The 22,035-nt window shown below is 36.5% G+C and overlaps 4 protein-coding genes and 1 non-coding gene across 5 annotated transcripts; 2 read left to right on the forward strand and 3 right to left on the reverse strand.

The window, feature by feature from the left end:
* The first annotated feature begins 668 nt into the window (after positions 1-668).
* LOC103339807 (carbonic anhydrase Nec1-like) lies at positions 669-2,468 on the forward strand. The gene is made up of 6 exons (XM_008243158.3): positions 669-924; positions 1,018-1,244; positions 1,333-1,545; positions 1,643-1,852; positions 1,956-2,009; positions 2,116-2,468. The coding sequence occupies exons 1-6, from the start codon at positions 831-833 to the stop codon at positions 2,203-2,205; spliced, it is 888 nt and encodes a 295-aa protein (XP_008241380.2). The 5' UTR covers positions 669-830; the 3' UTR covers positions 2,206-2,468.
* Positions 2,464-5,445, reverse strand: LOC103339808 (CHY-type/CTCHY-type/RING-type Zinc finger protein). Its single transcript, XM_008243160.3, has 12 exons — positions 5,113-5,445; positions 4,933-5,020; positions 4,786-4,845; positions 4,348-4,380; positions 4,176-4,253; positions 3,948-3,991; positions 3,735-3,775; positions 3,554-3,636; positions 3,379-3,470; positions 3,097-3,166; positions 2,961-3,002; positions 2,464-2,877 (listed from the first exon to the last, which is right to left on the reverse strand). The coding sequence occupies exons 1-12, from the start codon at positions 5,205-5,207 to the stop codon at positions 2,725-2,727; spliced, it is 879 nt and encodes a 292-aa protein (XP_008241382.1). The 5' UTR covers positions 5,208-5,445; the 3' UTR covers positions 2,464-2,724.
* A 3,645-nt stretch (positions 5,446-9,090) lies between these two features.
* On the reverse strand, positions 9,091-10,456 carry LOC103339806 (aquaporin TIP1-1). Its single transcript, XM_008243157.2, has 2 exons — positions 9,811-10,456; positions 9,091-9,698 (listed from the first exon to the last, which is right to left on the reverse strand). The coding sequence occupies exons 1-2, from the start codon at positions 10,192-10,194 to the stop codon at positions 9,324-9,326; spliced, it is 759 nt and encodes a 252-aa protein (XP_008241379.2). The 5' UTR covers positions 10,195-10,456; the 3' UTR covers positions 9,091-9,323.
* Positions 10,457-14,237: 3,781 nt separating this feature from the next.
* TRNAH-GUG (transfer RNA histidin (anticodon GUG)) lies at positions 14,238-14,309 on the reverse strand. Its single transcript has one exon. It is a non-coding gene; the product is annotated as a tRNA-His (tRNA).
* A 5,639-nt stretch (positions 14,310-19,948) lies between these two features.
* Positions 19,949-21,552, forward strand: LOC103339805 (zinc finger protein ZAT5-like). Its single transcript, XM_008243155.3, has one exon. It carries the CDS (start codon positions 20,462-20,464, stop codon positions 21,395-21,397), a length of 936 nt encoding a protein of 311 aa, XP_008241377.2. The 5' UTR covers positions 19,949-20,461; the 3' UTR covers positions 21,398-21,552.
* Positions 21,553-22,035: the final 483 nt, after the last annotated feature.

Here is a 22,035-nt window from a genome sequence, read left to right on the forward strand (position 1 = left end):
TGGAAAATTCTTTATGTTCTTTAGAATGTCTATGGCGTCTTCAATTTTGAACCGAAAATAAATTCCATGGACAGATTACATTCTCAAGGAGTAACTCCATAGAAACTTGGACACCAAGAAACATGAAAATCTCTGACTCAACAGTTGATGCTATTTTGAGTTGTGCTCGTTTGCCTCCACAGTTATTTTCGTTGGTTAAGGACACTCTGTGTTTGACATGATTAGTTCCTTGAGGCCAACATACAACATATTTTTCGCGAAAAGAATTTTGTTGTAGACGTGTTGTTTGCACCGGTGTCGTTGTTAGTTTTTAGTCAAAGCAAAACAAAATTACAAAGCCATCGGCAAATTTTTGTGTCTTTTTTTTTTTTTTTTTTTCATTCTGCGTTCTAAAATTTTTTGGATCCCATAAATCTAGGGCTAATTATAAGTAGGATTGCACCAACTTCTTGTTTCTATTTATAGTACTTTTGTATATAGACAGAAAAATATTCCATACTTTTAGTGTTTGATAGATCGAAAGAGAGATAGAACACCTAAATCAAGGAGTTAAAAAAAAATTAGTGGCCAGACTGGCTGTATTGAATTGATCAAATTCTGTTAATGCAACTTCCAAACTTTCCAAGAAAAAATGGTATAATTACCCCAAAATGTAGAAGGATTGCAATGCCAACAAAGGCAAATTAGAAGTGCATAAAAGTGATTTATATCTCATACACATTGATCAAGGAATTGAACATTGCTATATAAAATACCTAACAGGAGCAGGAGGCATCCATCCTGTTGGGTATAGCCATTTGCATCCTAGCTGCAATAATTGGCTGTAAAAGATGGCTGGATCAAAGCAAATCCATCTTGGGTTAATTTTTTTTACATTTTTTCTTCTGTGCTTGGACCCAACACCAACTAGTGCTGAAGTTTCTGGTAATGCCAAATGCATAAATATATAGAAACTTGCACCTTCTTCTTCTTCTTATTCTTCTTCTTCATCATAATTTACTGAATTTGGGTTTTTAGGTGCAGGGCGTAAATTAGAATTTGAATTTAAGGCAGGGAGCAAGAAAGGACCAGAACACTGGGGAGACCTTAAGAAAGAATGGATGACATGCAAGAATGGCAAAGCCCAATCACCCATAGATTTAAGGGATGGGATTGCCACCAAAGTGAACTCAAGTTTAGAGCATTTTAAAATCAGTTATAAGCCTACAAAAGCCATTCTGAAGAATGAAGGTCATGCTATCTCGGTAAGGAAGTGAAAATCTTGTTTAACTTGTTTTATGAACAATAATGAAGGCATGATTTTCGACTGCTTGTGTTGTAATTTTGATGCAGGTTGTATGGGACGGTGATGCTGGATCAATCAGTATCAATGGCAAAGAATACAACCTCAGACAATGCCATTGGCACGCCCCCTCAGAGCATTCCATTGATGGCAAAAGGTATGATGTGGAATTGCACATGGTTCACAGAGCCAAGAACAACAGTGATGTAGCTGTGGTTGGCTTCCTCTACAAAATTGGCCAACCAAATCCTTTCATCTCAAAGGTCAGAAAAAGCATTAAATTTTTTGTGGTAAAAACTTGTTTTGGTTCAATTAGGAAAGACAGATATAGGAGATCAATGGTGTTATTTCTACTTTCAGGTCAGAAAGGCGATAGCATCAATGATGGATGTAGAGAAGGATGTACAACTGGGAGTGATTGATCCGAGGAAGATGAAGAAGGCTAAGATCGGGTTTCAGGACCCGAAAAAGAGGCAGATGAAAAAGGCTAGCTCGAAATTTTACAGATACAGTGGATCATTCACAACCCCTCCTTGCAGTGAAGGAGTAACTTGGACCATAAACAAACAGGTACAGCCAACTTCATCAGCCCGGAAATTTTTTCCAACTCCTGTAAATTCACATGTTGGTTTAATATCACAAGTGAAGTTGCCCTAAATAAAACTGTCCTCAGGTACATACTGTTTCAATAGCACAAGTGAAGTTGCTTCAACAAGCCGTTTTCAATGTAAGTAACCTACCCATCTTTCTGAAGTGAGTTCTTCTGATTTAACTTTGAAATGATAGTATCCGGAGCACAAATTAACTCCTTATGTTGATCAACATGAATACAGTTTGCAGAGTTGAATGCAAGACCAGTACAACCTCTCAATGGCCGGCAGGTCAAGCTTCACGGTTCATCGTTTGTCAAGTTGAAAAACTAACGACTTCCATGATTGGAAAAGAAAACAAATTTTACATTTCCGATGTCTTAATTAGTCCTTGCACAATGTTGATTAAGAAACCCATCTTGAAAAGTTCTATATGAACTTCAGAAGCTGTGTGGGCAAGCCTATCTCAGGAGTCAATGATTGTCTTCAGTTTTGCTCCACTCTAATTCATTGTCTCTTCATTCAATTTATATGTACTTTTGAAGTTGCAAACCTATTTGCAATTGAATTACAAATTGATATCATGATATCTTTGTTATATGTTGAAACATTTTCCATTGATGAAGCTTCATACAATGTTTTCCCATACTTTCAAATACAACCTGCTGACCCTACGTGGCATATAGAAATTGGCTCAAATATGAGCCAATGTTTTGCACAATTAAACCTACAAAGAAACTAGTAAAGGGACTGGCACTACTAATTTTCCCTCCTTTGCCACAACTAAAAGCTTTCCTTTTGTGATACAATTTAGGAAGTAATACATCACAAATTTTGATGTATTGAACTCATTCATCTCACCATATCTGTAATCCTTGATGAGCATGAGGCTGGCCCTCCTTGTGTTTGCCTTGTATTGTAGGAGTTGCATTTCAGGCACTTGTGTGCTACAATGTGGAAATTTACCTCTGATGTTTGCCCACAATCATTGCAGAGGATCCAAACCTAACCATACAAAAAGTGTATGCGGAATTTAATTACCCAATAGTTGGAGAAATCAAAGATAGTAATTATATGTGTATACTTACCACCTTATTTTGATACATTTGAGGCATGGGAGTTGCAGCAATCTGATATTTAATTTGAAAGAGATTAGTAAACTAGAAATGACAGGCAGTCATGTGACTCATATCGTTACATTGAATCATCGAATCATAGATTTACCTCCTGATCAAGTTTTTCCCACACACGGGACATATCGCGATATGATTTTGAGCAAACCGGGCATGAATACCTGCAAAGTTGTATACAATTACTATGGGGCTATTGTTTCATTACACTTTATACTAACGATTTATATCAGATAATCCTTTCATTACATTTATTACTAACGATTTATATCAGATAATCCTTTTATATGTGTGTATATATATATATATATATATATATATAGAGAGAGAGAGAGAGAGAGAGAGAGAGATAGTGTGCAGAGAAAAAAGGAATTACTGGCAATGTCGCTCCATCTCTTTTACACATTCCAAATGTATAGTGTGTCCACATAGCAAGACAGTGATGTCTGCCCTTGTGTCGAAAAGAAACTGCACAAGTAACCAATGTGAGTTGGTGCACCATAAAGCAGCAAACAGGATAATACTTGGGCATAGCAAACTCCAAACTTTACCTCAAAGCACACAGGACAATTATGATGCATTGCTTTCTCCACACAATTGTGTGAATCCTTCAACACTTTTGAGTAACAACATTCTAAAACACAGATAGAGATATTCCAATTTAGACTATTATAAATAAAAAAATGATTAAAACAATGAAAAATTAATGAAAAAACAGGGTTAACATCTTACCACATTTGTTACAGTGGAAAAAATTCTGCTCGCCTCCAGTTCTGTAATACCAATTCAAACAAACTTAGACACGTGCGAATGTTTTATCAATGAAAAAGCTTTACTGACGTAAGATTATGAAATGTAACGCATATTTATTAAAAGAAAATTTAAAAACAAAGAAAAGACAAACAACTGAAGGGAACAACGAAAACGTGCAGAAAAATGTCTAACCTGCAGATACCGCATTCGTCACAATGGTATTGTTTTTTCGAAACCTACAAATTTTAGAATAAGAAAAAGTGAATTTCTAATAACACATTCATCACAAAGGAACTGTTTTTTTCAAAACCTACCAATTTTAGAATAAGAAAAAGTGCATTTGAAACAGGGTTTCATATTTATGAGGATATGAACTTAAGACGCTCCCTTTTTTTATTAGGTAAGAACTCAGAGGCTTACATCGTCATCAAAGAACTTGCATTTGGGGCAAAAATAGTTCCCCATGCAAACGCCGCATTGGATACAGTGCTGTTGAACCTGAAAGGATATCAGAACTAGAGAAGTCATTAACCTCATCCTTCAATTTATAATTAATAATACAATTATCAGAGTTTCCTGCAAGAAGGCTTACATCTTGTTCTGTATTGCACAAGGAGCAGATGACCTGAACCATACAAGGCAAACAAAGTGAAACTTTTTAATTATTCAACATAACCTTAAAATGAAATGGGTAGGGAGAGGGGAGAAAATAAAAGGAAAGAAAAGAAAATGACTATTTCAAGTTGGCATAATATGTGCAATGCAAGTAATCAACAGTCCATAGAGAAACAAAAGATAGATGCTCTGAACCTTATCCATAAAGTTCAGATCTTTTGATGTGAACCCTTTAACGCTCAGACAGCACAAGGAGATATAAATGGAAAGTAAATAAAAGTAAATTCATATCCAGCAAAATCCGGATAAAATCAAATCTACTTGAAAAATAAAAAGGCCACAGTTTCTAATTCCATTTCCCATTCCTTTTTTAAAACTAAGCTGCTATGAATCAGAGACAGTAAACGCAACTAACCCTTTTCACATCATGGCGAGGAACGTCATGGCGATCAAGAGGATCAACTTCCAATGTATTCTGCTCCAAAAACAAAGGCACCAAAATTATAACAGGCTTATCAATATTAATCAAAGTTAAAACAAAAACCATTCCAAAAAAAATGACCTTGGATTCGTTATGGCAATGCCTGCAATCGAATATCTCATCACAGCAAGGTGCTCTGATCTTGCACCTCCGTCTATAATGGGCGCACCTTTAAATTCATTTACCAGAAACAACAAAAATCAAAACTTCAGCTCAAAAAAATCAATTCTTTTTTAACAAAACAAATTTATAGATGAATACCCGAAATTCCCAGATCCCATCTCCATGATAGAGTGATCATTCTGATGAGAAGTGTTATTGTTCAAATCCATCTGGGTCTCGGATCCGCTCTCCATTCTCAAATGCTACTTAACTACTATGATAGCCAGAAGAATAAGACTGAAGCTCGAAGAAAATTGTGAAAATGGCGAAGATAAAAGGAGAGAGAGAGGAAGGCCAAAGGACAAAGGCCTACCTATGCAATGCTTTCAAGTTTCAAGTAAGCAACAAAACTGACGAAAGCCCCCTGAGAAAATGAGATGCTTTATTCAACTGGATTGATATTTCCTTTGCGGGAATAATAAAAGTGCTGACGAGGCGACACAGCAGCGTTTGCCGGTCTAATCTAATCCTAAATAAATGTAATAATTGCACCCAACTGATTAGGGGTCTTAATCATATGATTACAAAGTTGATATCTTTCGATTATTTGGCTTCCAAGGGACCCCAATACGCCGTCGTTTGGGTGCTTGGGTGTGCCGGGATGGTTGATGAGATTGGGATTTCAGTAATTGTGAAGAAGGTTTTTCATTATAAAATAAAAATTAAACTCAAATGTAATGAGACGGACATGTTATCTTGACTAACTGACTTAATTCACATTAAAAACGAAAAAGATTAGTTATATGAGTAATGGTTGTGTAGGTCTAAATAGTTGGCGGGAATGGAAAGGAGGTGTGTGATTTTACGAGTAGAACTGAGTGAGTTAGTTATGCAAGGCAAAATTAGGAGGGTATTTTAGGCAGTGAAAATTACCCTTTTTGGGATATTTTTATGTGTTCATGGAAATAATGAGAGTCGTATTGGATTCGGATAGGATAGGTTTGTTGGGCTTTGCTGACGCGGATCTCCGGATCTGGAAAACGCCTGGTCCCGAAATCAACATGCTGTTTGTCGTTTGGCGGGCACACAGTATTTAGAATTTAGAAAACGTTTTTAGAGAAAACAGCGGTTTTGTTTGACGACGTGTCGGCTAACTTTGGGGTTCGGGACATTTGTATATATCCACGTGGTTAATGACGTGAGCGTTATCCAGTCTATGCTTGCGTGGCCACGTGATAGCAACCCAACCCAACAATAATTCATTTGGGCCTTTCTGAGTTTGGAGGCACCCTCCGTTCGTGCAGTTATTGGAAGAGCCCAGCCCATTTTTAGTGTGGCATTTTCGACCAATGTTCATCAGATTCTGAGTGAGCAAACAAGAATCATTGGTGGCCTGGTCCGAGCTCAGAGGTCTAAGACCACGGGCCCATAATCCAAGCTTTGGACTCGATTCCTAAGTCCCACATTCGGACTTCAGCTCCAATCTTGACCTCGCCTCGCACTCTCGAGCCGTAGGTTGGCGACTATTTGCATTTATGGCGTGTTTACTTGCTTGGAATATGGGAAGTCATCTCATGATGAGGGAAAGTGGAGAGGATAATGAATAAGTCAGGGATCGTGCAAGGCCGGAGCTAAGATTTTAAATTTTGGGGGGCCAAAATATAAATAACAAGCTTTAGTTGGATTGATTTTTACATAAGTTTAACAAATTTCACATCCATACACATGTTTAGAGAGGCCGATAACGTAAATATGAGAGTTTCCTAGCAATATTTTCGGGGTCACTACTAGCCCATGAGTGCCTCCACCTCTCGAATCGACCATTCTCTCCTAGTCAATCTAATTCACGGTTTTATAATATTAAATTATGGATTTTAATGTGAAAGTCTCGTAATATCCCTGTATAATTTAAATAAGTAAACATGTCATCTGTCTAATATTTATTTCAATTGATTAAACTAAGATATATAGCACTCATGGGGTGTTAGATTGATTGACCCAAGCATTACCCCTACAGTATTCGTATCCGTGAGTTTTCCCCATCCCCTTCCTAACTTTGGCAGAAAAAAAAAATACAGAACACTAGACTAATTAAAATTGTTCTTGCGCCCACGATAATTTTCCCACCATAACAACTCAGGCACCACACGTACCACAAACCATTGTACTCAGTACTCCAGACAGCTTCCTTAATCATATAAAGTCCCTCAATATTTCAACACAAACAGACATTTGTTCATTATCATCATCATCCCCAACCTCTACCAAACTTTTCTCACGTTTTGTTAATAATAATTCTAGCAAACTGGGTAGGGACAGGTCACGTCAAAACCACGTGAGAAGCCAAGCCATGGTGCAGTCTCCAGTTGCAACTGGTTCGACATAACTGGCTAAGAGCCAAAGGCTTCATTTGGGTCAGAAGAAAAAATAAATTACTTTCCAGCAGCTTTGTGTCGTCAATCAATCACTCCACCGCGAAGTTTCACTAATATTGTATTGTGTGCTTCAGTGAGTTTCTTCTTCACTCGTTTACACAACATGAGAATATCAATCTCGATCATTAATCATGTTGGTGCTTATTTAAATATGTGACTTGAGTTTTGATATTGATCATACTAATTTTTATTTGATTGCGTGGGTGATTCGGATTCATAGTCTGTCAATATGCATATAAATATTTTTGTGGTAACATAAAGTTTGGCAAGAAATCAACATTACCATTTGAAAAAGTAAAAACTATTTATAAACCGTGGGATAAGAAAATAGAAAACCAGAATGGACGGTGAGCCATGGGACCCCAAATCTTCTTTAGGAGATCCTATGAAATTGAAAGGTAGCACTGCAAGTTGTGTGGTCAGCTTGAAACCACGTCTTGGCCAACGTTCGCACAGTGAGAACCAGAACAATTACTCGAGAGAGAGAGAGAGAGCGGGGCACCTTTCGGGTTTGAAAACGATAGCACCGGGCCACAAAGGTGGCCAAAAGATGCAGATTAAAAAGGACAAGATATAAAAATATGGTCCACAAAAATTATCATGTGCTCTTCATCTTTTTTTTTATTTTTTCCTTTTTTCATGAATGATGCTGCTGACGAGGAGGAATCTCTATGAAATGAAAGTAGGTCATGCCATTCCTCTAATATTTAAGTTGATCACATTCGTTTCATATGGGTAGTCTGGTCTCCTCTAGCAGTCTTTCAACGTGAAACACACGCCTCTCGTGCTCTTCACATGAAAACCCAACCACCCAAAAAAATGTTGAGATCAATCAATTTCAATATCCCTTTTCCAAGATCCACACCACACGATTGAATACGCATGCATAAATAATAATATTGCCTATAGTTTACATAATAATATTTGTATTTATATGTCATATAGGCTCCTAGTAGTCACATGTAAAATAGTTCTCTACCAGAGTATTGTATTAGCTAGTTTGGTTTAATTACTTCTAATTAGTAATTTCTTGGGCGAGGAAATTGATCTTCTAAACAAATCATTAGATCGTATTGTAAGTAATTAATCAAATTATCCAACACGTGATAATGATATGTATCAGCAACATACTTAGTTGCCGACTAAAACATTGGAAGAAATAAACCAAACTACTTCTAATTAGTAACTTCTTGGACGAGGAAATTAATCTTCTAAATAAATCATTAGATCGTATTATAAGTAATTAATCAGATTATCCAGCACGTGATAATCATATATATCATCAACGTACTTAGTTGCCGACTAAAATATTGAAAGAAATTATAAATTCAAATCTCATGTTTATAAAAAAGAATGTCCTCATTAGTCAAAATATTTGGTGTGACATAATATACGTAATTTATTGGTCTAAAATTATGATTCTTAACATTACTCATGCATGTACATTCCCCCGATCAACTACTACTACTACTATTGGCGAATGGTTGGTGTCGGCAGGGCCAAATCAATCACATGCAGGAACAGTAATTTTCCACTTTAAGGGGAAGGTAACAACTACCAAAATCAAGCACATTCTAGATTTAACTGTTTAATCCAACCCCACCCTATCTCGATCATACGACGCGTGGCAGCGTAGGTCCAAATTAAAAACAGAAAAAAGAAGTAAGAAGAAGAGCATCTTCAAGAAATAAATTACAGAAAATTAAATAATAATAAAAAAGATAAATTAAATTAATCATACAACCGGAGCATGCAAATTGCGAAACAAATACAAATCAACGGTGGCAACGAACTCATGATGAACGATCATGATCTTTCTTGATGAAATAAAACACAAGAAAAGGTACAAAACCCTCATAAAAACAAGTGAAGATCCATCATGCATGCAAATCTTTTGATTGAATCTTAATTAGGGCTTAATTAAGGCTTAATTAATTAGTAATCAGCGGTCGGGAGTGGCTCGTGGCCAGAGTTGCCGATGAAGGCGGACTCGTAAATAAGCCCAGCAAGCCCACCGCCGATCAAAGGCCCGGCCCAGTACACCCAGTGGTTATGCCAGCTCCAGCTCACCAAAGCCGGCCCGAATGAAACGGCCGGGTTCATGGATGCTCCATCGAAAGCCCCACCCGCCAAAACGTTCGCGCCAACTACCAAACCGATCGCGATCGGCGCGATTGTTCCCACGCTGCCTCTCTTCGGGTCAATGGCTGTGGCGTACACCGTGTACACCAACCCAAACGTCATCACGATCTCGAAAACGAACGCGTTCCAAACCCCAACCCCCTCGGAGAGAGCAAATGCGGAGGTAGTCTGCGAAGCACATAATCAAACCCGTTAGTCCCACTTTTAGTATGAAATGATATATTAACGAACTTAACGAGAAACTTGTAGTTCAAAAACGGCCAGAAAGTGATAAAATTACCTGGTAGTTGGTGGCGAACTTGAGGAGCCCGCAGGCGACGACGGACCCGAGCAGCTGGGCGATCCAGTAGAGGATGCCGCGGAGGAGGGAGATATTTCCGCCGACGAAGGCGCCGAAGGTGACGGCGGGGTTGACGTGTCCGCCGGAGATGTTGGCACTGACGGCTACGCCGACAAAGAGGCCGAATCCGTGGGCTAGAGAAGCGGCGATGAGGCCTGCTGGCGTGGTCGCGGCCCCGTGGGTGAGCTTGGCGAAGGCCATGCCGGAGCCCTCTCCGGCGAAGACGAAGATCAGCGTGGAGATGAACTCGGCGAGACCCGCCCTCAAGGCGTCCGGGTGGTACGTCTCCTCGGGACGGCCAACGGCAATGTTCCGGATCGGCATCGTCGGAGGATGATTAAGATCGACGGTGGAGATTCGCTGCAGAAATTAAGCTGCGTATGGTCACTCACAAACTACTTCACTCTTGGCTCAGTATAGTGATAGTGTTTGGTGTTATATACTGAAGTTGATGACTGATTTTGAACCGGCTGTAGCCGGTTGCCGGTTCGAAGGGAATTTGAAAGTGGAACGTGATTGGTAGACAGCCTGTGAAATAGTGAAATAATTTTTATTTTTGGGTTGAGGCGTCGACGTATCTCATAGTAATCTCTCGTTTCTGTATCGTTGCTGTTGATACAGCGGAGCATGAAGGATTGTGGTAGTGACACGTGTAGATAAGTGACAGAGGACACGTAACGTGCGGATGTCACTGGGTTTTGTCATCTCTGGTTCGTCTCTAGAATGATCAGATTGTAGCTACAATATAAAAATTTAAATATATGAGTAAAAATAAGGGAGTTTTACTAAAACATCCAAAATGAAGGTTAAAATTATAAAAAAAATCTAATACTCAAAACACTTTATAAACACACCCAAAACCCAACATTACACACACTCAAAACCCATTTATAAACACACCCAAAAAGTTGACTTTGAGGTTGATTTTAGGTGTGTTTTTATATTTAAATAGTGCTTGGGTTTTTTTATAAATACATGTCTACGATTGGGTTTATTTATAAATTTGTATAAAAGTAATTTGGTGTGATTTTTTTTATTTGCAAAAATAAATAATTTTATAAACTGGGGGTATACTTACCTGTGTCATAATTATTCTAATTATACACTTCTCATGATTTATGACTTCTCCTATTAAAAGTAAGTAAACGTAAGACGACTTCTCTCATTTCAAATAAACTAACGTGAAAAACTATTATATAAGGGGTTACGTTACGGCAGTGTGTTGGTTATGTTCTAAGAATGCCTTTGGCATGTTGCCTAAAATGCCATTTTCTTTTTTAATCCAATAAATATCTCTACGCGATATAATAAATGTAAATACATGTTCTTATTAACTAAATGCCGGGGTGGAGGGAGGCCTAGGCCATTAGTAGCCATGGCACCACCCCCCCTCCCCAATATTTTTTTCCCTCTATGAAATTTAATGATAAGGAAAATTATAAAATTTCCGCTTATGCCGTTCCAAACCTAATAAATGGTTTGTTAAATTTCCATTCCAACATGAATTTATAGAAGTCAATTTGTTCTATATGCCCTGATGGGTAAGATCACATCAATACTTTAATGGATAAAGGATAGGAGCCATTTCCATTTTTAATGTTACTTTTTGTGGTAGCATCAAAGCCAAAATAGTGGCCACATAATGCCAATCTTTTTTATTTCCTTAAAAAAATAGCAATGAATAGATATCATCAATTACAACCAAATTCTTCTTTATGTTTTCAAAATTCATGTGACCTAAAACTGGTACCCACAAAATTTATAGGAAATTGGCAGGCCAAACAGATAATTTATTTTTTTGAAAAAGAAATTAAAATGTCGTGCATGAAGTTCGTGATGTTTATAATATTCCATTCAATTTTTTTATTTTTATTTTTTCATTTCTGTGTGATAGTTTGTGCATGTGTTTTTTGCACAATTCAAATCTTGAATGCTTGTGATTAAGATATAAGATCAACTTGATTTATGAAAACAAGGAGTGCATATCTCCGTATTATAGTTTATTTGTTGAGTAAATAATGGCTTAGCGAGCTTATTTTGACTCAAAGTTCGTACTTAAGTTACCAAACAAGGGAATTGTCAATTTCTTCTTTTAAATTTCCGACTTTTAGCTAAATTCCGAGTTATTTTCCTTCATCTAAATGGAATGTTTTATCATTTGTGCAATTTTTGTGATCATTCAAAATGCTTGAAAAATGAAGGAGATATATGCTATATACAAATCTTTTAGTTATCTGAACGTTTATTGTCTACTAGCTTCTTCAGTATAAAGTTGAATGTTCTTGAATCTACTAAGGCAAATATACATGAAAGCTTTGAAATTCTTGTCTTTACATACATCAAGTACTCCCTAGAAGGTTTGAAATTTATACACAATATTACTTATTTGGGCATGGACCGACTCATGGCAGGAGGTAGAGGCAAAATTTGAGACGAATTCAAGTAGGAATTTAACGAAAATGACGTTGATACTTTGATAAGAAATAAATTAAAAGGTTATGAACCGTAGAGTCGTTCTTAGGGTCATCCTTTCAACCAATCAACCATCTCTTAAAAAGGATAACCCCATTCTCAACTCAACCATGGTTTTGGCGTTCGGGATATACCCTCGAATATTACCTCTGGATTTTTCTTTTAAATTACTGTTTTTTCTATTTATTTTTGTCTATTATTCAATGTGGACCTTACCAAATAGCCACATCCAATGTTGATAAATATATAAATAAAAGTAGCCACATCAAATTGTCTCAAAACCTAAACGATGAAGATGAGTGTTGTTCATAGATGGAACATTGACATACGAAATGAAATCCATCTTCCTTTTTTCAACTCTACTTTGAGTCATGTTGTTTATCCTACTTATAATCAAGAAAAGTATTTTGTTTCATACTCGAAGTAAAAATTGATAGTTTCTTACTAATCTCAAATTGACATGTTCGTATGTATGTTCCCTTCTATATTTTCATGAATTATTATTGTATATTCGTCAAATTATGATTTACAAGAATGAAACAATCAATGTCTTTTTGTTTCGTTAGGTATTCGTTGATTATGACTTTCTCAATATATGATGCAACTTATGATAATAACAAATAATTACATTCCAAATAGAATGAAATTATATATGGATAATGGATGATGGTCCAAACATTGATGGAAGTAATTAACTCGTCGATACTGGCCGATTAATATAAGGGGAGTGCTAGCAACTTTCTTTCTAACATTCTCCTTTGGACTTTCTCCATTTTTTTCTTTACATATGTCACCCCCCTTACCCATAAAACAATGCTATTAATTACAGAAAAACCAATAATTATATTTCCATATTTGCCCTTAGTTGAAGCTAAATCGTCTTCTCTTTGCTTTATCTATGCTTCTGCCTTTTCAACTCTCAGGCTCAACCACAAAAGCTATAGCGTCCTCTTCAGCTTCTCTCACTCCAAGTCTTGGTCAAAGGTATGGTTTTTTCATTTCTAATGTATTATTTTGCTGAAAATTGATATCTTTTGGAAGTGTTTTCTTAGGTTGATGGTTATTTCTTTCGCTTTTCTTTTGTTAATCTAAACTGTAATATATTTATGTTTTCATATTCAATTCGATTTTGGTGATTTTTTTTATTCTTTTGCTTCTATATATTTTATCTCAAGCCTATATTGTTAGGTGTCCATGGGAGTCGAGATTGACTTGAATTTGCCCAAAGAAGATGTTGATGGTCTGAGTCAAGATAACACTAATATGTTTAAGAGTGCAAGCTTTATTAATGAAGACATAGACTTTAGTGAAATGAAATTCCATTCAGATGACAAGGCGTATGAATTTTATTAATGATATTGTTTTAATAAGATGGTAAGAAAGTTGTGAATTTTTTTTTTGAATAAATTGAATATATTTAATAAGGGTAAACTTAGAAAGCAAAAGTTAGCATGTATAATATATTAATGACGTTGTTTTAAGTGTAAGAAGAATAACACATGTCAAGTAAAAAATGAAAAATATCCAAAGAAAAACATTAGAGAGAAGGTTGTTAGCATTCCCCTTAATAGCACAAATTCAAGATTCCTCGGATTCATGACTTCTCACATTCTTATTAAACAAACATGCTATAAATTGAAAACATTGAGCCAAAACAATGGTCCCTTGTCCGCTAGTATAATATGAGTAGTCCTTATTTTGTGGTGGTTTGGTCAAGCTTTTGTCTTCAACAACAATCATGATGCATAAGGTTCCACATCCAGTCATGTAAACCGACATGAAGACATGTTTTTTGAATGACAATCAATTGTACTTGGTACAAATTGAATACTTGATGACGATGAAGAAAACAGCGTGAAATAAATAAAACAAAAAACCAAAAAATAAACGAACAATGTGGCTGCTGGGATTCGAGCCCAGGTCTTCACGGCCACAACGTGAAATTCTCACCACTAAACTACAGCCACCGCCGGTAGTCCGGCTCCAAAATTTACAATTTACGTAAAACTGGTGTGAGTGAATTGACGGTAGAAAGAAATAGTGGTGGGGCCCAGTAATTGACCTCTCGATTGTTAGAGACAAATGCTAAAGCTTATCAACCCAAAATAATAAAATAAATAAATAAACTTAAATTTATCAAAATACATAATTAAAACTAGTCTCTTGACACACGCTTACGACACACGTGTTTATTTTATTCCAAAGTAAAATTTTCTATGATATGTTTCTTAATTTTCAAAAAATAATTGTAATTATGAGATACACGACAATAATTTCTTATAATTAGATAAGGTACAATACATCAAATACACAGAAATTGAATTAAATATAACATCCTGGTGTATAATGGGCGATGTAACTTACATTTTATAAGTTATCTAAATACTAGAAGGGGAGCACGTGGGTGCGTACGTGGAGGTGGGGTACATGAAGCACGATGCACGTTCGGCTACAAGGCTGGCACTGGCCCTTCTGATTTGGTCACTTCACAGCTGTACCCAATCCATCTTGCTTCAGGAATGGCGTGTGGGACGCCATGTGCTTGGTGGTGGGACCCCTTTGCCTTTTCAGCGGATTACTGGGACCAAAATTTGGACCATGCCATGTGTCAACTTCATTCAATTTTTGATTGCAATGATAAAGTTAAAAAGCAGATAAAGCGTTACAGTTCAAAAGTGTTATTGTTTTTTGGGCAATAAGGTTTTCCCGCCATTTACCATACAAATCCAACATTAGATTATTATGATAATTTCTTCAATTTGTCGTTAGAGTTGTTAATTACTTCGTTAGTGACAATTTTATATGACTCAATTGGTTTAATAATTACATTTAATGGATCGCTATCCTACTTTTCAAAATCTTTCAAATAAAGTATAGAATATGATATAAAAAAGAAAGGACACTGCTTCTCTCCTTATCTAGAGAAAAGCATTCATATTACTTGAAAATCAAATTTTGACACATATGCGAAAATAATTAATCAAAAACACAAAAAGAAGAATCTCATTACACATGTCAAATTGTAGGAAAGTATGAGTTCCGACTTCCAGGGAATGAAGCAAGTGTTTTTCATTAAAAAAAAAAAAGGATAATGCTTCCCTCCACCTATTGATGTGGCTCAACCAAAAACTAACACTTATCCTTTCTTATATTCTCAAAAGTGCATTTATTTTTCACTTTAATTATTCTTAACAAGAGAGACACATGTCATATTGTGGCTGAGCCATATCACTAAGCAAGGACAAGTTCCTCCTTATGGGCAATGAGAGAAACATTATCCAAAAGAAAAACAATGTTATTTGTACTCCCAGTATGGTCCGGAGTACTGTAGACGTAAATGATTACCATTTCAGAAGTATTGTTGCCTAAAGATTCGCGTGTGGGCAACTAACTATTGTTGATATAAGCTCACGCTTCGATTAATGACACGCTTGAGTGATTGTACTTAGCTTGAGCATCTCTAAGAGAGTCTCCAAATTTTAGCCAAATTTTGGCTAAAATAGCTAGAAAACTATTATAGTATACTACTTAAAAGTAGTTTCCTCCATCAATGTTCTCTACTTTGGCTAATCTCTAATATTTTATTATTTCTCTCTTCTTCTCTTTCGGGAGAGAGAAGATGAAGAAATGAAAGACTCTCAAATTCTCTCTCCTCCTCTCCAAATGTAGAGAGCCACCAAACTCAAATCGAGAGTTCGTCAAAATAAAAAGCCAACTAGTAAGTTTACTAGAGTTGTGTTTGCCCTCATTCTAGCCAAAATGGCTAAGGATCAGAGTATAGCAACTCTACTAGAGATGTTATTAGCATAAATCCTAATTTAAAGATAAACATCACTATCATAATACTAACTACAATTCATGATCTTACCTCCTACTAAAAAGTTTCAAGTATGTTTCATTCCCTTTTTTGAATACAAGCGATAGTTTAAACTACAAAAGGGAGGAAATTTCTCACAAACACACACTATCAAGGTGCCATGGGGTTTGATATTGTTAGAGGGCTTGGCCTTGTACAAAAAACAAGGAGGGCTAAGTTTCTGGAGCTGCATTTCTAAAACAACTTAATTCCAAAAATTATTGATGGGGATCCGTCCAAATAGGTCATTTTTGGATGTTAAAATCATGCGAAGGGCATAATACCACAAACAAAAGCAAATAAAACCATTTTGGGCACATTATCTTTTGCGTACAAAAACAAAACAAATATGTAGCTATTACAAGTTTGAATCAATGCAACTCAACTTGCACAAAAGTCGGATGTGTGTTATTTGGCAGCAACATCAAGTCATTTTCGTAGTCATAAAGTATTTGTTTTCAAATGGTAGCCACCCACGCCTGCATATACATCTAATCTCTCAGTAACCAATAACTATGGCCAGGTAAAGTAACCGGAGTTGGAGTGAGAGTGGTCAAAAGTAACCACACCATCTTTGTCGGCAATGAGATTTTAGGGTCCGAGGTGACGATAAAAACATAGCCCCACACGGGACTAAAATTTTCACTTATTTAAAAACCTACAAAACACAATATGGAAGTTGAAATTAGGCCCTAAATTTAGAAAACCGGCATTCTACTAACTAATACCATATTGTAAAATATGTGAATTACAACGTCATCTCAAGGGGCTCCCTTCAAGTACGGTCTTGATTAACGTCGAGATGAAACCCAAGATCAATGAATAATCATCATCATGTCTATTAGCCGGCAATTGCACAAGTCCTCTGCAATGATGTAGCAAAACATGACCCTTGGAATATTTTCGGTATTTTTTTTAAAAAAAGAAAAAAGAAAAAAAAAGAAAAGCCAGTTATATTTTTTGCCCAAACTTATGGATTTGTGGTGAGGTTTTTGATTGGGCTCTTTCGGGCTTTGGCCCTTACTGGTTTATTTTCTTGTTTACGTATTTGTTGGGCTTCGTAATCTTAGTTTGAGCCCTTTGTGTTGTTCTTTATTTTGGGCTCTGGCCTTTTACTTTCTCTGGTTGATAAAAATTCCTTTATTTAAATAAAAAAAGAAAAGAAAAAGAAATCTGTGAATTATGGTTCAGCTTGTCAACTTTTCACAGGGGGACCAAGACCAACTGTGATTTGAGTGATTTCATGGTCAACCACTAACAACAATGGCATTATTATGTGCATAAATCATAAGAAAAATACTTCTTCTCAATAGAAGTGTGATACATGTATATAAGTTTTTCTTTTTGTGTTTTCGGTGAATTATTTTTATATACGTGTCAAATTGTAATTCATAAGAAGAAAGAGTATCTCCTTACAAATAATGTATATAAATTTTTCTTTTTGTATTTTCAGATGAATTATTTTTACATACGTGTCAAACTGTAATTCGTAAGAAGAAAAAGTATCTCGTTATAAATAAGAAGACAAGTAGTGTTCAAATCATAATATGGGTCAAAAAATAGGAGAAAACAAAGACCTTTTATCGTGCTTCATGTGAGTCTCTGAGTCTGTGAGTCTGTGACCAACTAAACCTATAGCCTAGCTTTAGTAGAGACAGAAGGCAACCATAGTTCTCTGGAAGCAAGTGCCTTAACTAGGTCTCTAAATTAATGTGACTTAATTATATGCTTCAAATCATAAGAAAATGACAAATAATTTTTGACCCCCCAGCAGCAGCCTTGTCAACTATCAAAATGTGTTTTTTTAGCACCGACAGGCATTTTTTTTTTCCTATCAGCTTGCATAATTTAAAAAGTAAATTTCAAATGCATACAATTATTATCGATATTTTTGCATTACATATATTATCTATGCGTATATTTTTTATATTTTATGATTTTAAACCGTCTAAATCATAATACTCGAAGGACACTGTACAGTTTTGTGTACATTTTATAGACATTTCGCATAAATCAACGCTCGATAGGCAAGAATACTGTTTCTTTCCTTTGTTTATGGAACTAAAACGGTGCTCTTTACATCTTGAGAGAGAGAGAGAGAGAGAGAGAGAGAGAGAGAGAGTCTTTGACTCTGTCTTGCAGCTTCATCGTTTTAAGCATTTCAAAAAGTTATGAGGAAGAATATGAATTCTACACGCACATGTGAAGTGGAGTGAACACATGAATTTTGGAAAAGTTTTTAATATTTTTCAAGAGATTTAGGAGCTTTTGAGGATAAGGAGTGGATGAGAAGTAGCAGAATTATATGAACACTGCAAAAGAGAATTAAATGAAGCAAACCCATGTTATGTCACCAACCAAAATCCATAAAATAAAATAAATAAATAAATAAATAAAATAATTGAATTTGATGCTTTACTTTGTGTCACTAACTACTGCTGATGCTGGCCTTGGCATTTACGTGCCCCTCACAACCTCTCCTCCTCTCTCTCTCTCTCTCTCTCTCTCTCTCCCCTATAATTCCTTACGCCAAGAATCTCTCCCTCTAAACCCTATTCCTCTCTAACTCTCGATTTAGTCACCGTCCAAACAATATTTCTTTATTTTTATAATATGTCTTTTCTTTCTCATTCACGTCAAGTAGCAAAATGACACGTATTAAAATTATTATTACGTATAAGGAAAAATAGAAACTCCTTTTTCCCTTTCCCATTCCATTTCTAAGAATGAATGTAACATATAACATTTGTTTTTCCACAATAATGTTAGCTTGGTGGTAATTTGTACTCTTGCTGTTATTGTTATTACGCAATCATTGGAGATAGAGTATGCATGCAGCATGAGGCTGTTTGAATTCACTTTTATAATCATGCACAAGTCATCAATTAGCTCATCTTTCATAACTTCAACTTTTAGAATCTAACCATTTGCTCACCTCATTCCATTGCCATTATAAAGTATTTTTAGTGTTTTGGCTATTCGTAGATTGTGAAATGAGTCAAAACGAGCAGTTAGCATCGTATTCACTTATTATAACTGATTAACGCTACTATACATATATATCACTGATTGCTTTCGAAAATTGTAAGCATTCATGTGATTTGGCAGCTATGTTCTACTAAGAAAAGTGTTATCATTTTGTGCTTTTTACCAACCATTAAATTTTTATTTCATTACTTCTTCTTTTTTTCTAATGGAACAGCCCTAATGATTGGAGGGAGAGCATAAAATGTCAATCCAAATAATTGGATCATAACATAGACATAGGGCGGCGTGATTTTGGGGTTATTAACTTATTGTCCATCCAAGAAGTGATTAGCGTATAATATGAAGTAGGTGGGTCAACTGCACATGTACTGCTTAATTAGTTTGATCAAGTCACTAATGAATTTGCAGTCTATTAATAGTTAAAAAGATTATGAAAATCCCCTCCTCACAAGTCACAAAAGATCTCCTCCACCAACAATTTTCAAACATTTGGGTGATGGCTTATTAAATTAGTTAAGAGTTAGTAATGCTATATTGCTGATCGTGATTTCCGTCACGTATCTCTCACCTCTAATGTAGTAAGTAATGTGATTGATAAATATGATACAGACAGTATTGTTGATTAATTAAACTGCACTGTTAAAGAACCCAAAAATAGTTCAAACTAATGATAATTAACAGACGTGTAGAGAGCAAGAAAAGTAAATTAGTAAGAAATAGGAAAAAAAAACAAAAAAAGGTGGGCGGAGATGCACAAATTCTGCGGCACTCACAGGCTTGCAAACCAATTTTCTTCCTCTACAGAAAGGAATCGTTGGAAAAAAGTAATGGGTTTGCTTCAAAGCCAACCGAATCTCACTCGTTGCCTCGCTTCCTCACACTTACATTGCATCTCTCTCTCTCCCGCAATACACACCTGTAATATGTTTGTATAAATGCCCCACAGAAAGATATTCAAACATATATTTTCCTGTTCTGTATTTCTATATATAACTTCCAAGGTTGGAAATCGAAAACGCCAAGCTTGGCAATTAGGCAAAAACTCACGGTTACTATACTATTCATCACCTGGGTGGCTTTTTTTTTTAGACTCACCACTACTTAAAACTCGCTCTTCACCACTATAATTACGACCCCACTTTCTTAACGTCGCTTCTTCAATTCAATTCACAGCCCATCTCTCTCTCTCTCTCTCTCTCTCTCTCCGCTTTTTCTCTCTGGTCTCAAGCGTTTTGTTGGTACTGCTCTGGTTCCTGGTGTGGTGGGTTGATTAAGATGATGATGATGATGATGATGGACGGTGCAGATCATCAAGATCATGAAGAAGCTGTGATGGGTTATAAGGATCAGAGCCAGATGATGATCATCAAAGGCAAACGCACCAAACGGCAGAGGCTGGCTTCTCCTGTTGCTCATGCCTCAACAGCAACAGATTCAAGCTCATCTAGTGCAGGTCATGATCATCAACATCAAGTCCTTGTTGGTCCCACAGAAACCTCACCAGCCACCTCAGCTGATCAATTCACAGAGATCAGTACAGAAGAAGAGGAGGACATGGCAAACTGTTTGATTCTTTTGGCTCAAGGAAATTCAACCCCCAAAACCCAACACCCCATATTTGTTCACAACAATAAGGCTTCAGCTTCAGCTGGGTTATATGTTTACCAGTGCAAGACATGTGACCGGTGCTTCTCTTCGTTCCAAGCTCTTGGTGGACACAGAGCCAGTCACAAGAAACCCAACAAGGCTAACATGAACATCACACAGGACAACAAGAAAGCCTTGTCGTTCGTGGAAGAAGCGGAGGAGTATGATCGGTTTAACAACACGAGCACCACCCTTTCGTTACAAATATCGAATCGGGATTACAGGGCATCGAGCAGTGCTGCTACTCCTGTTATTAATAGCAAAGCCAATAAGGTTCATGAGTGTTCAGTTTGTGGTGCTGAGTTCACATCTGGTCAAGCTCTAGGGGGTCATATGAGGAGGCACAGAACATTTATGAACACAACAACAACAACAGCAACAGCAGCGGCTATGAGTTCTCCGCAGCCACAATCAGGATCAAAGAGACCAAGAAGTATTTTGCAGTTGGATCTTAATCTTCCTGCACCAGAAGAAGAACGCCTCGAAACCAAGTTTCCCTTTGGCCCCAAGAAGGAACAAGTCATTGTCTTCTCTACCTCTCCTTTGGTGGGTTGCCATTACTAAAAACACAGCTAGCTATAGCAGCAACCCCCAACATCAGTGTGACCCAATTAATTGTTAACACCATTGTTACTCATTCAATCTCCATTGTTGATTCTTTTATACGTGTCCAAACTTTAATCATATAGTTGAAATTGATGAATTCTTTGGTTACTTAACTGACTTGTGTATTAATTTTTTGTTGTCAATTTTTTTTTTGGGGCCATGTATGCTACTGTCCATATATGGTGGCATTTTTTTGGCCAGTCCTTTCCTTGTCGGAAAAGAGCATATATCTGAGGAGAGTTAGAATTGAGAATGATAGCAAAGGAGGGTAGGGGATTGTCAATTGAAATGACTTTGCCGGCACCACCAAAACCTCAACCGAAAGTAGGGGATTAGGTTCCCTTGTTTGGTTTGCAAGAAAGCTAAAAAGCTTTGTCTCTGTCTATCTTTTTCATACATAACTGACCAAAAAAGTTTAAACGGATGGCAAGCAAAGCTAGTACCTCCAAGCTAACTGCCCTTCTTTTATGGATCCACTTTTGCATTTATATTGGGAAAGTGATACACCACACACGCTCTCTTATTCCGTTATGTTGTTTTGTCCAATCAAAACTATATCTACAAAGATGCAAAGTATATGAACGTGTACTGACTCA

Source organism: Prunus mume, linkage group LG8 (genome assembly GCF_029339155.1).
Source record: "Prunus mume cultivar Tortuosa linkage group LG8, ASM2933915v1, whole genome shotgun sequence".
Classification (NCBI taxonomy): Eukaryota; Viridiplantae; Streptophyta; class Magnoliopsida; order Rosales; family Rosaceae; genus Prunus; species Prunus mume.

Bases quoted from the DNA above. Each gene is read 5' to 3' on its own strand.
- LOC103339808 (XM_008243160.3), bottom strand. From the start codon at position 5,207: ATGGAGAGCGGATCCGAGACCCAGATGGATTTGAACAATAACACTTCT. The intron at 3,471-3,553 runs GTAAAGTTTGGA...TTACTTGTGCAG, and splicing joins ATTGTCCTGTGTGCTTTGAG to TTTCTTTTCGACACAAGGGC. The intron at 3,167-3,378 runs GTAATTCCTTTT...ACAACTTTGCAG, and splicing joins GAGATGGAGCGACATTGCCA to GTATTCATGCCCGGTTTGCT.
- LOC103339805 (XM_008243155.3), top strand. From the start codon at position 20,462: ATGATGATGATGATGATGATGGACGGTGCAGATCATCAAGATCATGAA.
- LOC103339807 (XM_008243158.3), top strand. From the start codon at position 831: ATGGCTGGATCAAAGCAAATCCATCTTGGGTTAATTTTTTTTACATTT. The intron at 1,245-1,332 runs GTAAGGAAGTGA...ATTTTGATGCAG, and splicing joins ATGAAGGTCATGCTATCTCG to GTTGTATGGGACGGTGATGC. The intron at 1,546-1,642 runs GTCAGAAAAAGC...TTCTACTTTCAG, and splicing joins CAAATCCTTTCATCTCAAAG to GTCAGAAAGGCGATAGCATC.
- LOC103339806 (XM_008243157.2), bottom strand. From the start codon at position 10,194: ATGCCGATCCGGAACATTGCCGTTGGCCGTCCCGAGGAGACGTACCAC. The intron at 9,699-9,810 runs GTAATTTTATCA...TGTGCTTCGCAG, and splicing joins AGTTCGCCACCAACTACCAG to ACTACCTCCGCATTTGCTCT.